Source organism: Hakea prostrata, chromosome 2, assembly GCF_041222555.1.
Source record: "Hakea prostrata isolate BN-2017 chromosome 2, UWA_Hpros_2, whole genome shotgun sequence".
Lineage (NCBI taxonomy): Eukaryota > Viridiplantae > Streptophyta > Magnoliopsida > Proteales > Proteaceae > Hakea > Hakea prostrata.
Window position 1 is genome coordinate 9,581,694 of NC_142601.1, and position 16,811 is coordinate 9,598,504.

The window sequence follows — 16,811 nt, forward strand, 5'->3', positions numbered from 1 at the left end:
CAAGTTTCGATGCCAATATGTTAAGATTAAACCTATATACACAATAGAAATCAAGCACACACCACAAAAGACAAGTAATCCATGGATAATGTATTGATATCGACACCAATGGGCCAATTGCTCAAACCATGAACCATACAACCTTAGGACCAAGATTGAATGAATAAGCATGAAAATTAAATTGTTGATGTGCCTAGGTAATCTTTTTTATTTTCCTTTATATTATTTTTTTGGTCATCATCATCCAAGTCACAAAGAACGGAGGCCCATTTTAACCAATAAGAAAAGGAATGGGGGACCACAATCTCAAGGGAGGGGAGAGGGAAGGAAGAAGATGTATGCTTATTGACCCTCGAACTTGAGACCTCATTAGTCTTAAAGCCTCTACTTAAAAAGCAGCGACCATCACACTAGAAACACAACCACCTCTACATAGATAACATTGCGCACCCCCCCCCCAACCCCCCTGATAAGATGAGTCTTGGTAATTTGTGTTAGGAATGGTTGATAGCAGTATAGCTGTATAGGTGGGTTCGGATTGATAACAATTTTTTGATACTTTTAAAACTCTTTTAGGTATTAATTACCATTCTTAATTATGAGAATTTTTCATTATTTTAAATTGTTCGGCATCTATTATCAGTTTTTTTTTTTTTTTTATTTAAAATAATAGAAAAGCCTCCAAAATCTATAATAGACTTCTTGTCTATTATGGATTATGGTGAGAATTTCATTCTTTTCATTTGTGCAAAATGTTTACTTAAAATTTTATAATTAAGATGAAGGTAAAATAATCAATACACATCTTTTATAAAAAAAAACCATATGTAGGCAAAACTGGAAGTTTGGAAAATTCATGTAAACTAATGTAAACAATGCAAGGAGAACATAAATGCGCAACTAGTTAGTAGATGTACTAAAGTTTACAATTCATTATACAATTATGTTAAGTATGGTTCATGCTTCACATTTTGTTGTCGACATACATGGGGTACCGTTCCCCGGTGAGTGGGCTGGGGTCGAGGAAGCCGCCTCGGTGGGGGTGTGGGGGCAGCACCCCCGGAGCTTGTAGAGGTCCTACATCACTTTGGCAAAAATTGAACGAAAAACGGTGAAAACCTGAATAAATCTTTATTAAATATGTGAATTGGGTGATATACCACCGAAATGTTGACTTCTCGGCGATATATCGCCAAAATGTCGACATTTCGGCGACTTTTTGCAGAATTCGTGTCACTGGGGGGAGTCGTGTCGCCCCCCAGCGACTTGGCGATATATCGCCGACACAGTGTACCATAAGTATAGGTGGGTTTGGATTGATAACAATTTTTTGATACTTTTAAGACTCTTTTTGGTATTAATTAACATTCTCAATTATGAGAATTTTTCATTAGTTTAAACAGTTTGGCATCTATTATCAGTTTTTTTTTTTTTTTTTTTTAAATAATAGAAAAGCCTCCAAAATCTATAATAGACTTTTTGTTTATTATGGATTATGGTGAGAATTTCATTCTTTTCATTTGTGCAAAATGTTTACTTAAAATTTTATACTTAAGATGAAGGTAAAATAATTAATACACATCTTTTATAAAAAAAAATCATATATATATATTTTTTTCTTTTTTCTTTTCTCACTTGCTCACTATTATTTTCTAACAATTTTTTTATTTTGACATACCAAATTTATTTTTGACAAAATTAGCCAAATCATTTTTCATTATTGACCAATAATGAATTCTTGTACTTATTTCTTTTAAATAGGCATAATAAAGAATGATAATTTATACCAAAAAGAGCCTAAACCTGGTCCAAAATGACTCATCAATATAAGATCAATGTATTGATATTGATACGAATGGGCCGGTTGCTCAAACCATGAACCACACAAACCTTAGGAATAAACCTGTGCAATTCTATCAATCTCTTGGCCTTATACTTCCATGAAAGCTCAAAACATAAAAGTACTGAAATTTTTTTTTCTTCCAAAATTTCTTTATGAAAATAAAACTAACAATTGAAACACTTTCCATGTAAACATTTAATCTTATTTCTCTTATTAAAATTAATCATCTCTCTTTTTTTTTCTCAGGATATGTTGCTGCTGAATTGAAGATTCTGTAACTCGCATATCACTTTGTAGTTAACTGTTTGTATTGTTTCTTATTATGCAGAGGCCATCGGAGAATGTGTAATGTTGCCCACCATTTGCAGAGCAACGCACGGCTGATCAAACGGCACCTGCACAGAACCAGCCAAGTACAAATAGGAGATTAAATTCAGAGTGTATCTACTGTCAAAGCTTCTGTGTGTTGTACACATATTTGGGTATCTAACCATAAAATTCAGAAGACCTGGGAAGCATCTGCTTGCCTTTCTCAGTAGACTGGGGTTGTTTTATATAGATATGATCTACTAATTATAGAAAGAGTTGTGACCATTATATAGATATGATCATTGCCTTTCTCAAACTCCATCTCTTGAACAACCAACTGATAGAGACCTTCCCATTTTCCCTCTTCTAGGGGTAGAGAAACAGAAAGGTCACTATTGAATGGTCTTGACTTTGATGAAATATATGATGATTGATTTTGTTAGGTTTTTTATTAAAATCTATATTATCTATATATTAAGTTTCAAAATTAGTTTTTGCATTTCTTTTATTTAATTGTTTTGTTTGTGTGTGGGACCCTTGAGGTAAGGGTGGTAATGAGGCACCATGAGGTAAGGGTGGTAATGAGGCACCATGAGTTAAGGAGGCCCTTCATGACCTTGGTTAAAGGAGGCCCTTCATGGCTTTGGTTATGAGGCTCTTCATGACATTGGTCATGGGTCTTAAAGGTCTTGATCATGGTGATGAGGTGGGCTAACTTGAATGGTGGAATTACTCAAATTCTAACTCTTGACCTTTATTTCTCATTTCAACTTCATGACCATTCATGGCCATTACCATGAGTGGGGGTTAAGGTCTTTGAATGGGTTAAAGCCTATTCATTCCAAAGAAGTGAATATGAGAGTTACTTCCCCAAGTAGTGGGGATGTTAGGTCAAGGGGGTTTATTCACATTAGTGGAGGAGGGACAAACCATTGATTCTCCATTAGTGGAGAATTGATTCTCCCCTTGTGGGGAGGTGTGGTTTGGGCCTATATAAACCCAACCCTTCCTTGCATTTTGTGTGCTATTGTGACTCTCCTCACTCACATTATTTGTTTTACAAAGTTCATTTCTTTCTTGAGTTGTCTAAGTGTTGTGCTCTAGCTTTTGGCTCCTTTAAGGGACTAGAAGAACTACCTCATCTTCTAGTTGGAGGTTGCTTTATCTTGGAGGTGGTGGTGCGAAGAACCCTTGGTAGTAGGGTGCATCAATTACCTTAAAGACAGCATCAAGGTGTGACTCAACCTCATCAATCAGTGGTTCGTTCGGTTGCTACTTCAAGCTCTTCAAATTTGCTAAAGACGATCTTCATCTCTCAATTGTATTGCGATTTCATCTTTGTATGTTTGAAGAATTTGTAATACAATTACCCCAACAGATTTTGAATGCCTACATCCATCACTTATTACATGATTGTTTCTCTTCTACTGGAACTGTATAACATGTTGGCTGTAAATATGGATCTTTTTATATCACAACCTCATCTCCATTCATGGTGATGACATGGGTGACTAATAATGATGATAATGAGAGATAAGTGGATGAATTGAAAGATAGAAACTCACAAAGTGGCCAGCCATAAGAATCCAATAGAAATGTAGATTCTTGTATGACTTGGTGAAGCCTTTTGTCGCGAAGCCCTCACAATATAGGGCAGTCCTGTTTAACCTCAAGAAGCTCTGGAGCCCATCCCATCTGTAAAATATATTTCAACTTCTCTAATTTAAAGAACACTTAAGAGAGAGAGAGAGAGAGAGAGAGAGAGTACTTGAGTTTCTGAATCCAAGCTTCAGTCCCCTTGGTGGCACAAATGAGATCAAGCTACAAAAGAATAACAAAGTCATGCTTTTCCATGCCCGATACACCCAGAAGCCAACCATTTCTGCAAAAGCTATAGATTCCTCTTCTTGTTTTTCTTTGAAACTAACCCTACCCAACTTCAGTAAAAATTGGGTGGTCCACCAGGAATCTAACCCATTGGTCAAAGCTCATTCAGTCGAAAAATTCTACTGGTGGTGAATTCTTGGAAGAAAAAAAAACGAAGAAAAATAAGTCAAATGCTTACTTGTCCATTGTAAACTGTCACATTGACTCCTTTGGCTAGAAGCTCATCAACCTGTGCAAAAAGTATACAAGAAGCTCAGTAGATGAAGCTGCTATTTGTGGACCTCAAACCTGAACTAAATTCATCCATTCCAAAGAAAGAACCAGACCATGTTTTATTTCAAACATTGAAAATCTGTCTTAATACTGCAATTCATCAATCACACCATATTTTCTCACGGCACCTAAGCAACTAACATCTCTATCTTCAGATAATTACCTGGATATTCCTTCTTCATTTTGTATAAATCACTGTTTTTTTATATTCTAGGTGTGATCATATGTTTTCATTGTAAGATACACATTTGTTGTAATTTTGATAATGCAAACCAATTTTATACCCGTGAATAAAATTTTTCTATTCATGCTAAAGAATGTTACCTCATTTATCCTTGGCTTCATGAAATCACTAACAAGAGGATCGAAAACATAGTTATCCTGTGCTCCCCATCTGCAATTGATAAACTAAATTCAGAAAAGAGGTTCAAAAAACCATCAAAATGCTAGATTGCCTTAACTTGGTGAGAGAACTGACTTCACGCCTTCAGGAATGATCTTCAACTTCTTCTTAGCGAGTTCATTCATGAAGTGCTGAATGTCAAAAACACTGCTGGCGGCATTCATCTTGGATGTGAGAAATGTTGAGTATCTCTTCAGTGATACTGCTATTGATGACTCTGGAACTTCATCTTTTAGGAAGTTGTAAAAATCCTGCATTGCTGAAGATATTTAGATACTAATCAAGGAAACAGACACATAGGAAGCAACTCAACAAGTGGATCCAATGTGAGTTACCACTCCATTACTGGTTAGGTCAATCACACCCTCAAGATCAAAAAAAGTTTCTGTTGCATTAACATAGCTTCCATTCTCAAGCTGCTGTTTGACTTGTTGAGCCAACCTGTAATAGGAAATGGTATTCTTCAGATAACCGAAATCAACTCAATGAAATCACTCATTCCCCACTCCTTCCTGCTTGATTTTCAAAAGAAAAACCATTAACCTGTACCTGTTACTCTTTTCCAAGCCGTAATTGTCAATTCGTGAGAGATCTTTGAGAAGAGGTCCCCAAGAAAACTACAATTTAAGATTAGCATTCACAACATTGAACATTTTCAATATTTGAAATGATAAGAGTTTTGAAACTGAGTACAACAAGGAAAACACGTAAAATAGAGAGTTTTTGACTAACCACATAATCTTCAGGAGAGATAAAACTATCACCCAAAACAACACCTATGACCACAACGGAACAATAACAAAAACCAAAAACCTGTTACTTAGAGAAGTGATGCATAGATTCTAATCTAATACATAAATCCACACAATGTTTAGAAACACATAATTTAGATCAAAACAGGCCTAGATGAATTACAAGGTTCAAAATTTTCACCGCTACTTGGGTTCTTGCAAATTTTTGGAAAATAGGAGGAGAGGGGGAGAAAAGGATTCAATTTAAGTACCTCCAAGTTGAAGTTTCAATTCTCCAGCTTCAATGGCTTTCACAACTGAAAGTCCAGTGGTAACTGCAAATTTCCCTCCATAAGACTCACCAATAATGAATAGAGGACTCTTCTGAAGGCTCTCATTCTTATTGAAAAGCTCTTTCAGCAAGGTAGTCAAGTCAGTTGCTGCCTCTTCATCGGTCTTCACGACCAAGGCAGGATCTTCCACATAACTGTATCCTGTTCCAACTGGGTTATCCTGTAGAAACAAAAATTAAACGAATAAATACCCATTAATACACCCTACCTCTAATTCTTGATTCATCAAAAAGAACTGCATTGTAGAAATTAATCTAATAAATGAGAAAAGCTGCACATATATCTCACTGACCACGAACAAAAGATCTGCCACTTGAAGCCAAGTTGAATTCCTAGGTTTCAAATGTAAGTCCAGAGGACCAATCTCTTGAAAATTCCCAACCAGAATCCCTGAAGAACCCTGCTCCACAAACCAAATGCGTTGGGAATTCAGGTTCAGAAACGTAAAGAAATTCAGATTCAAACAAGAAATACTCACAGGTCCGCCCTGCAACCAAAGGATAATAGGCCAAGGCTTGGAAGGATTTTCTTCTCTGTTTGAACTCTTATAGTGCCACCAGAACATATGGGCCTCTGCATTAGCATTACGGTGAAACAACAAAATAAAATAAATTCAGACAAACTCACGAGAGGAATTGAATCAAGACTTCCCTCAACTACACTAACAGAGAGAAAAACTTACTGGGTCGAACTTGAACATAACCCCATTCCTCTGATCCGTCCTCAGTTCCAGCACCAAAGGCTATTCCTACATGAAACAGAGGAAGGAAAACCAGAACAGAGATCAAAACAGATACAAGAGAAATGAATTTCAACATGGTCTGTCTTGTTTGAACTCAGAAGGGAAAAGCCAAAAAAAAGCTAAGCCAGAAAGGATAGAGAGTTGTGATTTCTGAATAAATTTATAGAGAGAGTGAGACGAAGAATGACGACAAATACGAAAAAGATTAGAACGGAAAGTCAATGATCACGTAAGGTAACTTACTAACTTTAATTCCTCATTTTCTAGGAGGGATTCTTCCCCTTATTCTGCATTTTCAGTATGGCAGAATGGAGAAATTTAATGTGAATAAAATGCATGAAGAGAGTGAAATTTTACGAAAAATAGAGGAATAGAGAGAAAGGAGATTGCATGCAGAAACTTCAGCTCTTGGTTCCGGTAGATGGATAGAAGAAGATGCAAAGAATGGAAGAAAACGACGTTGTAAAAAGTTCAACAATGGAAGGTTTGAAAGTAACTGTCAGTTCCTCCAAAAGTTCAAGTTCAGAATCCAGACCTTTAGGTTCTACACTTCTTATACATTAATAAAATTTTATGAAATTTTTTCGTCCCAAAGAACAAATTTTTATGAATTTTTTGTTTAATGTATTGAATGGAAGTAGGCTTTTTTTATTCTTCTTCTAAATATTGAAAATGTAGAAGGAAATAATCTTTTAATAGCTGTCTCAATTATTATCCTTCTTCAAAACTTTCAAATGAAGAAAGAAATATTTTCTGAAATCCAAGCTTTCTTATGTGAACAAATGAAGAAGGAAATATTTCTTTAGGGAAATACATCTCATTAAAATGATCTTGATGCAAGATCCACTCACACTTGCAAGATCACTAAAGAGCGTTTAGAAACAAAGCCGATCAGCTGGATCGGCTCTCTATCTTTGACGGCCAAGTCAGTAAAGAACGAAGAACTACTGTTCCAGAGCTCAAGTGAGCTCTAGGTTTTTTGAATATTAGAGAGCGGGAATTATTAGGCGTAATAAGGATGATTTCTCATCCTTTCCCTAATTGTCTCTCTGTTGTTCCATTGGCCTAAAATGAAAGTGTTGTCATTGTTGGCAACTTAAGTGGGCTTTGATATGGTACAGCAACACACAAAAAGGTTCCGAGAGAAAGAATCCAATTCAAATCAAGAAAACTCAAGAATCCCGTTTTTGAGGGTCTCTGTCCAGTTTTGATCAACCTCTTCATTGGATGGTCATCCAGTGTTCGATTGAGCCGATTTTTGGAGGAGAGCTTCACGACTTTTTGATCTTCAAATCCAACGGTGGGATTGTTCATTGGAGATCTCTAAGTTAGTCCGATTTGTACGTCAAAACACTCCTTGTTTAAGTCAGATAGGAACTCTGAGTTTGATTCAAACTCTGGTCCAGTTTTGATCAACCTCTTCATCGGATGGTCATCCAGTTTCCGATTGAGCCGATTTTTGGAGGAGAGCTTCACGACTTCTTGATCTTCAAATCCAACGTTGGGATTGTTCATTGGAGATCTCAAAGTTAGTCCGATTTGTACGTTAAAACACTCCTTGTTTAAGTTAGATAGGAACTCTGAGTTTGATTCAAACTCTGAGTTAAATTAATCTATAAAAGGAGAGCAAACTCTAGCAGGAGAGGAGGACATTTTGAGGAGCTTGGGAAGAGAGTGGAGGTCGAACCAGAAGACGTTGGTTGGCTTTGGAGATCTGAAGCTTGGGAATAAAAGTTGCTGTTGAAGGAAGTCTTTTGTTTTGCTGAACAAGAAAGAAAGTGAAAGAGAAGGAAGAAGAAGCAGCAGAAGAAAAGAAGGGAACATGGTTGTAGTTACTTGCTTTCAAGAAAGATAAAGGGCTGTTGTTAGCCTGTCTGAAAAGTGTTGCAGCAGAAGCGTGGTGGGCCCATAACCCAAGAGAAACAAGTATTGTTACCATGTATCTCACACAAGTTGAGGTAACCCGTATTCACAAGTTATTGTCTATTATTTTCTAGGTTATGTTTAATGATGAAGAATCTAGTTCATGAATGTGATTTGGGGAACTTGGATTATTGGTTTACATTGTGACCTAGCAAGTTGGAGCTTGTCTAGGGGGTTGGGGTTGGTGCCCTTGTCTGAATTGCATTTTAGACTATAGCAAGGATTGGTGTTCCTGGACTGTTGTAGCAGTCAAAATATCTAAGAGTGTATTGAGTAATATACGAAACCCTAGGTAGGGTATTATTCCGTGGATATAGGCAATTTGGCCGAACCACATAAACTCTGGTGCATTGCGTTTTTTTGTTTATTTTTCTTTGTTGCACATATTGGAGTGCCTTGATTGCGAGTGGTGGTACACTTGTCTAGTAGACCCAGCCACATTGTGGTGAATTTTTGAAGACACTGATTCACCCCCCCCCCCTCAGTGTCAATCTGGGAATAACACTCTCATTTGAATTCTTTCCATATCATTTCATCTTCTCATTTGAATTCTTTCCATTCATCATTCCTCTCATTTGAATTATTTCCATTTCATTTCATCCTCTCATTTGAATTCTTTCCATTCATCACTCTTCTCATTTGAATTCCTTCCATTCATCATTCTTTACATTTGAATTCTTTCCATACCATCTCATCCTTCCATTTCATCAGTCCTAATTTGGCTTTGGCTTGATTAGGTTTCTCTATTAAATCATTTCTATACAAACATTTCCATGTATTGTATTTCTCTGTTTTATATCTTTCTTTTATTGTTCATAGTTACCTAACAGCATGGGATGTATGCTACCTATATATTTGAGGTTCTCTCATATGAAATCATTCAACTATTTTTCCCATTGAGATTGTTTCTTAATATGGTATCAGCCTAACATACGATTCTACATCTTCATCAGCCACGTCTTCTTCTTCCTCATCTTCCATCTCTTCTTCAATGGCTACCAATACTACGTCTTCAATGGATTCCTCTCGTACGGTTCACTCTTTTGCTGCAACTGTGATCCTCAGTTGTTGCACCATCTTTCACCATAGATCAGTACCATAAACTTCTCTCTCTGTTGGAATCTGGTAACATTCCACCATTGGCAAATGTTGTAGGTAAAGTATCTTCTCTATGGGTTATTGATTCAGGTGCCAGTCTTCATATGGTTTCCGACTTATCTTTATTTCATTCGGATAGTCTTGTTCCCCACACCCAATCTATTCATCTTCCAAATGGTGGTTTTGCTTCTGTTACACATATTGGGAATTGCAGCCCCATACCCACTTTACCTCTCACGAACGTATTACATGTTCCTTCTTTTGGTTTTAATTTATTATCTGTTACCCAACTTACCCAACAACTTCATTGTTTCATAACTTTCTATCTTGATCATTGTGTAATACAGGACCTACGCACGAAGGAGAGGATTGGGCTAGGCAAGGCGTAAAATGGACTTTATTATTTGGAGTTGGATTATCCTATCATTGCTGTTGTTTTACCCGCCAAAAACCTTTGGCATGCATTCTCGTTTAGGCCATCCATCTTTAAAGGTTTCTAGTTATATTTCACATTTGGATCCTAATATTTCTTTTCCTAAAGATTGTGTTTGCTCCATTTGTCCTTTAGCTAAGCAAACTCGACTTCCTTTTCCCTCTAGTACAATTTCTACCACCTCTTGTTTTGAATTGATACATTGTGACATATGGGGACCTTATTTCGTTCCCTCAATTTGTGGTGCAAAATATTTTTTAACTATTGTGAAAGATTTTTCACGATGCACCTGGATGTTTTTGTTAAATCATAAATCTGATGCTTGGTCCCGATTAAGGGAGTTTTTTGCTATGATCAAAACCCAATTTGGATACCAAATTAAACAACTCCGAACTGATAATGGTCGTGAGTTTTTTAATCACCATTCAAATGCCTTTTTTACAACCAATGGTATTATTCATCAACATAGTTGCGTTGATACACCCCAACAAAATGGGGTTGTTGAACGCAAACACCGCCATCTTCTTAATGTGGCCCGTGCTCTCTCTTTTCAAGCAAGTCTACCTCATAAGTTTTGGGGTCCTTGTGTTTTGACAGCCGCTTACCTAATTAACCATTTACCCACCCCGCTGTTACATGGTAAGTCACCACTTCAAGTTTTATTTGGCAAGATCCCTTCATATTCTATCTTCGAACTTTTGGATGCCTTTGTTATGGTCATAACCATTCATCCATTCGTCATAAATTGGATCCCCGAGCATCTCCAGGTGTTTTTATTGGGTATCCATATGCACAAAAAGGGTATACGATTTATGATTTACAAACACATAAGGTTTACATTAGTCATGATGTCACATTTGTTGAAGATTCTTTTCCTTTTTCAAAATTGTCATCCCCATTATTGCCTGTTTTACCCATTGCAGCTTCGGATATTGATAGTTTACCCATCTTGTTAGACCCACCCTTATCAACCACACCCTCTCCCCAACTGGTTGAAGAACCTCCTTCACCCACCCTCCCATCCACTACCATCTATCGGCCATCTCGGGTTCATCGACCGCCACCCCATCTTCAAGACTATCATTGTTACGCCATGGATGCCCAAGCTCCTCCTTCATGCACAGGTACTCTCACTCCTGAAAGTTGTTTTTAATCCTATCATAGATTATCCTCACCCCAGTTCAGGTATCTCAAGGCCCTCAATGCTATAATTGAACCTACAAGCTTTGCTAAGGCTATTATTTCACCTGATTGGAAGGAGGCCATGGACAATGAAATTGCAACTCTTGACCTTAACAAAACTTGGTCTCTTGTACCTTTGCCCCCAAACAAGAAACCAATAGGTTGTAAATGGGTTTACAAAATTAAACGGCATTCAGATGGGTCAATTGAGCGTTATAAAGCGCGTTTGGTGGCAAAGGATTATACTCAAATTGAGGGGGTTGATTACCATGAGACATTTGCCCCAATTGCTAAGTTGGTTACTGTCAGAACACTTCTTGCCATTGCTGCCATCAAAGGATGGTCCTTGCATCAATTGGATGTGAACAACGCTTTTCTCCATGGCAATCTTGATGAAGAGGTATATATGACACTTCCACCTGATTATCATCGAAAGGGGGAGAAATTGGTTTGTCGCTTGCACAAATCATTATATGGGCTTAAGCAGGAAATTCCGTCTGGCCTTCTGTTGTTTCTGAGAAATAGAGTTATGAAAACAGACGGACGTCCGTCTGCTCAGACGGTCATCCGTCTTGCCTGGACTGGCTCAGACGGGCATCCGTCTGACCTTCTGTTGTTTCTGAGAAACAGAGTTATGAAAACAGACGGACGTCCGTCTGCTCAGACGGACGTCCGTCTGCTCAGACGGACATCCGTCTGGGCTCTGTTTTTCTAAACAACTTTGGGCTGGGATATGGCTTGGATTTTTAGATCGTTTTGACAATCCTAAGCGTTGTACACCTTACTAACATGTCCTAGGTCACTCTAGTAACATGGATTACATATTATGGATGTCTTTACATGTGTGTGTATGCAAAGGTGTCCTAAGCCCTAATTTAGCCTAAGTCTTGATCTTTGACTTGGTCTTTGACTTGATCTTGATCAGTGATCTTGATGCTCTCCTCTTGACTTTGGTTCTTTGTCTAAGATGGTTTGATCTTGAGCTTGACTCTCCGGAAATTTCTTTGAACCGGATATTTACATCGAGATTCTCTGCAGTGATGAGCTGGACAAAAACATATCTACATGGAAACATTAGTAGAGTGTTTGTCATCATCAAAACTGATTGGAGACTGATGTGGCAAATGCTGACTTGGCATTTTCCAACAATCTCCCCCTTTTTGATGATGACAAACGTGCAAGGGATAAAATGATATAAATCGTAAAACATTTCCATTTATGTATTTGGATGATTATATAAGCATGAAGTGTGCTTATTACTCTTAGTAAGCATCATATAACCCATCATATGTATTTCCAATCTTCATTTTATGTAAACCAAATCTTTTAACTAAAAGGGTTTACGGGCTGTATTTCTCCCCCTTTGTCAGAAACAAAAAAGGAGGAAAAAGAGCATGGCATGCTCCCCCTACTTATGAAACTCCCCCTAAACAGGAGGATCCCGCTGTTATCACAGGCAAGAAAACAGGAAATAAGAAGAGAGAAGAGACATACAGATGCAGAGAATATTAGAATTAAGGTGAACAAAATTAAACATAATGTGTTAACAACCGAGAAAGGTTATAACAGCAGCAATTTTTCATCCAAACATCAGAAAAACAGAAACATAAAAAAAGAAATTAAACATGGCAGCTAGTCAGTAGCGTCACGGCCGTCCTCATCATCTGCACTCCCATCATCATTCCCACTACCACTGCCACTGCCACTTCCTTCAATGTCGTCATCGTCCTCATCGCTTTCCTCTGCACCGTCCTCATCGTTATCGGCGCCTTCAGATTCAGCGACTCCTGGTGACGGGAGAGGTGGAATCTGAAGGTGAGTCATCATATGGTGTATGATGATTGTTTGATGAGCAATCATGCTGTCACTAGTATCCAAGCGATGGCTGATGGAGTCAAAGCGGGTGTCGAAGTGCTGTTGCATATTAGTGAGGCGCGAATCAAGGGCTTGAAACCGGGAGGCAGTGGAGGAAGAGTAGGAAGATGGCTGTTGTGGTCCAGCTGAGGTGCCCTCGACATCCATGGATTTGATCAAAAGTTTTCTTTTCTATTTTTTTGATATTTAGAATCGATCGATTGTACCTATACCTTGAGAGGTGCTCTTTCGGCGTGCTTGGGCAGCAGTGCGCTTGCGGGAGGGAACAATGCCTTTGTTGTCTATCCGGGAGGCAGGTGGAGTAGGGTCCTCATTTTTAAAGCTAACGTTGAAGTGTTTGAATATTTTGGTGAGGAGACTGCCATAAGGAAGACATTTGTTCCCAGTCAACACTGACTGGATCATGTAGGAAAGAATGGCATATGGGAGGCAGAGAGGAATATGATGAATTATGCAATAGGTAACATATGTTTGAAAGGAAGTAATGTCAGAATGATGTCCCTTTTTAGGGATGACGTTGCGTTGAGTGATCTTGCTTACAACCTTAGCTTGTTCAGTGAACATCGTTTCTTGAATGTCCACGTGGTAGCGAGGAGGGGTCTCAGGTGGGAGAAGACTTTGATAGACAGTATCTATCTGGACATCCTCAAGAGGTGTATCTTTGTAGGTCCAAAAACGAAGAGCACCCTCCGTGGAGAGCTGACAAATTTGGTAAAAAGAGGGGATAGTGAGAGTGATGTCCACTCCTTTGACATAGGAGGTGACTCTGAGGTTCTCGTTGGTTCCCGCATGCCGAAGATTTTCATAGAAGTGATTGACCAAGCAGGCATAGGTAATTTCCTCAGCATGAAGCATAGACTCCCAACCTAGGGCTTCAAACATGTCCTTGATGGGAAACTTGGAGAAGGCATCAAGGTCAACAGTGGAGCCTTGTTCTATGCTACAGGCAGCAACTCTAGGGTACATTCGTTGAGCCTTTGCATCACGAAACCATTTGTCGAGCCTAGGTGGGCTCGCAGGAGGTGGGTTTCGGGAAGAGCGAGGAGGATGGGTGCTAGAGGTGGAGGCACCACCGCGGACGGACGGATGCTTACGGCGAGGCATGGGGTATCTGTTGAAAAACAAGATAACAACAAGTATAAGAAAAACACACTACACAGAGAATGGGTGAAGTGGGATAAAATAAAAGATGGAGCCCTAAGGGCATGTAATCTTCATAGGTGTGAAGATTGTAGGTTGTTTGTACTCAAGTTGAGACTTGTTTTAACCAATAAGTATTCCATAGAATATGGTTTCAACAAGGAGCTCAGAGTAACGAAGTGAACACAAAGATAGACCGAGAGAGAGAGAGGATGAAAACCAAGAGAAAAAATAGGGGAATTTTATGGCTTGAAAATACCAAAGCTGGAAACGAAAAACAATGCTATAAAGAGAAAGGGAAGAAGTAAAAAATGCATAAGAAGGGTCAATAAGAGAGTGCAAGCATACTATGGAGTTGCAATATGACAGCATGTTAATGACCCAACAATAAACAAAATAAAATTTGAACTCATGTGACAACCATAAAAAGAAGAGACAAACAAGCCAGAAATCGAATAAAAACCTCATACGTTTAGGGTATGTGATAGATCAATCGTGAGAAAAATAGAAAGATAAAGAAATTTGAAAACTTACCAACAGAGATGCACACAAGAGGGAAGTCGTGAGTTGCGCAAGAGAGAGAGATGGTGCTGTTGGAAGGTGTGTCGTTTGCAGGGTGTTGGAGGGTTTAAGAAGGAAGGTGAAGGAGAGATATGGGGAGAAAGGAGAGAAATTAGGGATTTGAAACCGTTTGAAATCGTGAGGAGTGAGTAGAGGAAGGAGAGAAGTGAGGGATTTGAAAAAAATATCATCGCGGAGAGGGTTTGGTGGGTTTTAAAAAAAAGCAAACGGATGTCCGTCTGAACCAGACGGGCGTCCGTCTGTTGTACGAGTCTGTGTATTTGTGAACACAGTGAGCCAGAAGGAATTTCCATCTGGCACACAGGAATCCGGCTGGACTCTGTAGTCAGACGGACGTCCGTCTCGGCAAACGGACGACCATCTGAAGTGCTGAACTACCCATTTGAGAAGATGGAGTTTGAGAGCGAATAGAGTGGATTATGCTACTCTGAGAGATCAAGTAACCCCAATTCTCGTCGTAGGTCAACAAAGCGGTCTTCACTGAGGGGTTTTGTGAAAATATCGGCTAATTGATGGTTTGTATCAATGAATTCAAGAATGACTTCATTCTTTTGGATACAATCTCTAAGAAAATGATGTCAATATGCTTGGCTCAGGAGTGAAGCACAGGATTTTTGCTTAGATTGATGGCACTAGTGCTATCACACTTTATGGGACATTTGTGGAGTTGAATCTTGTAATCAAGCAAGGTTTGTTTCATCCAAATGACTTGTGCACAACATTTTCCAGCTGCAATGTACTCTGCCTCTGTTGTCGATAGAGCAACACAGTTTTGTTTCTTGCTGAACCATGACACTAGGCAGGGTCCAAGTAGATGACATGTACCGCTTGTGCTTTTCCGATCAACATGACAACCAGCAAAATCAGCATCCGAAAAACTTAATTGGTCAAAACCTTGATTTTTGGGATACCAGAGTCCTAAGTTTGATGTGCCTTTCAAATATTTGGATATTCTTTTAATGGCACAGGCATGGGATTGTTTAGGATTAGCCTGATATCGTGCACAAGCACAGACACTAAACATGATATCTGGTCTACTAGCTGTTAAGTATAGAAGACTCCCAATCATACCTCTATATTTGGTGGCATCAAAAAGTTTCCCATCCTCATCTTTTGATAATTTCAAAGATGTGCTCATGGGAGTTCCATTTTCCTTTTGAGAGGTAGCATCAAATTTCTTGAGGAGTTCTTTAATATACTTGGTTTGACTGATAAAGATGCCATTTTCATTTTGTTTGATTTGTAGACCAAGAAAGAAAGATAATTCACCCATCATGCTCATTTCAAACTCATTTCTCATGCAAGTACTAAACTCGTGACATAAGGATTCATTTGTAGCACCAAATATGATATCATCTACATATATTTGAACAATTATAATATCATTTTTCTTATGTTTTACAAATAATGTGGTGTCTACTTTACCCATTGAGAATTCTTTTTGGACTAGAAATTTACTTAGTCGTTCATACCAAGCACGTGGGGCTTGTTTGAGTCCATAAAGAGCCCTTTTTAGTTTGAAGACATGATTTGGAAATTCGGAGTCTTCAAAACCCGGAGGTTGGGCAACGTAGACTTCCTCCATAATGAATCCATTTAAGAATGCACTTTTCACATCCATTTGATACAGCTTGAAGTTTTTATAGCAAGCAAATGCTAATAACATCCGTATGGATTCTAGTCGGGCTACGGGTGCATAAGTTTCATCAAAATCAATGCCTTCTTGTTGATTATATCCTTGGGCAACTAGGCGTGCCTTATTTCTAATGACTTGACCATTTTCATCGAGTTTATTTCTAAATACCCATTTGGTACCTATGATGGTATGGTCTCGAGGTCTTGGAATGAGTTCCCAAACATCATTTCTTTCGAATTGATTTAGTTCTTCTTGCATGGCCATAATCCAATAATTGTCAGTTAAGGCCTCTTTTGCATTCTTGGGTTCTATAGTTGACATGAATGCAGCATAGTTGTAGAAATTTGGGGTTCTAGATCTAGTTTGGATTCCTTGACCTAAGTTTCCTATGACTTGGTCAA

General features: G+C 38.5%; 1 protein-coding gene across 1 annotated transcript; it reads right to left on the reverse strand.

Moving 5' to 3' along the window:
- Nucleotides 1–2,144: 2,144 nt before the first annotated feature.
- On the reverse strand, nt 2,145–6,617 carry LOC149023655 (serine carboxypeptidase-like 51). The gene is made up of 13 exons (XM_089142825.1): nt 6,482–6,617; nt 6,278–6,372; nt 6,092–6,199; nt 5,719–5,959; nt 5,448–5,491; nt 5,265–5,332; nt 5,051–5,156; nt 4,791–4,966; nt 4,637–4,706; nt 4,218–4,268; nt 3,921–3,973; nt 3,718–3,847; nt 2,145–2,238 (listed from the first exon to the last, which is right to left on the reverse strand). The coding sequence occupies exons 1-13, from the start codon at nt 6,615–6,617 to the stop codon at nt 2,164–2,166; spliced, it is 1,353 nt and encodes a 450-aa protein (XP_088998951.1). The 3' UTR covers nt 2,145–2,163.
- Between the last annotated feature and the right edge of the window lie 10,194 nt (nt 6,618–16,811).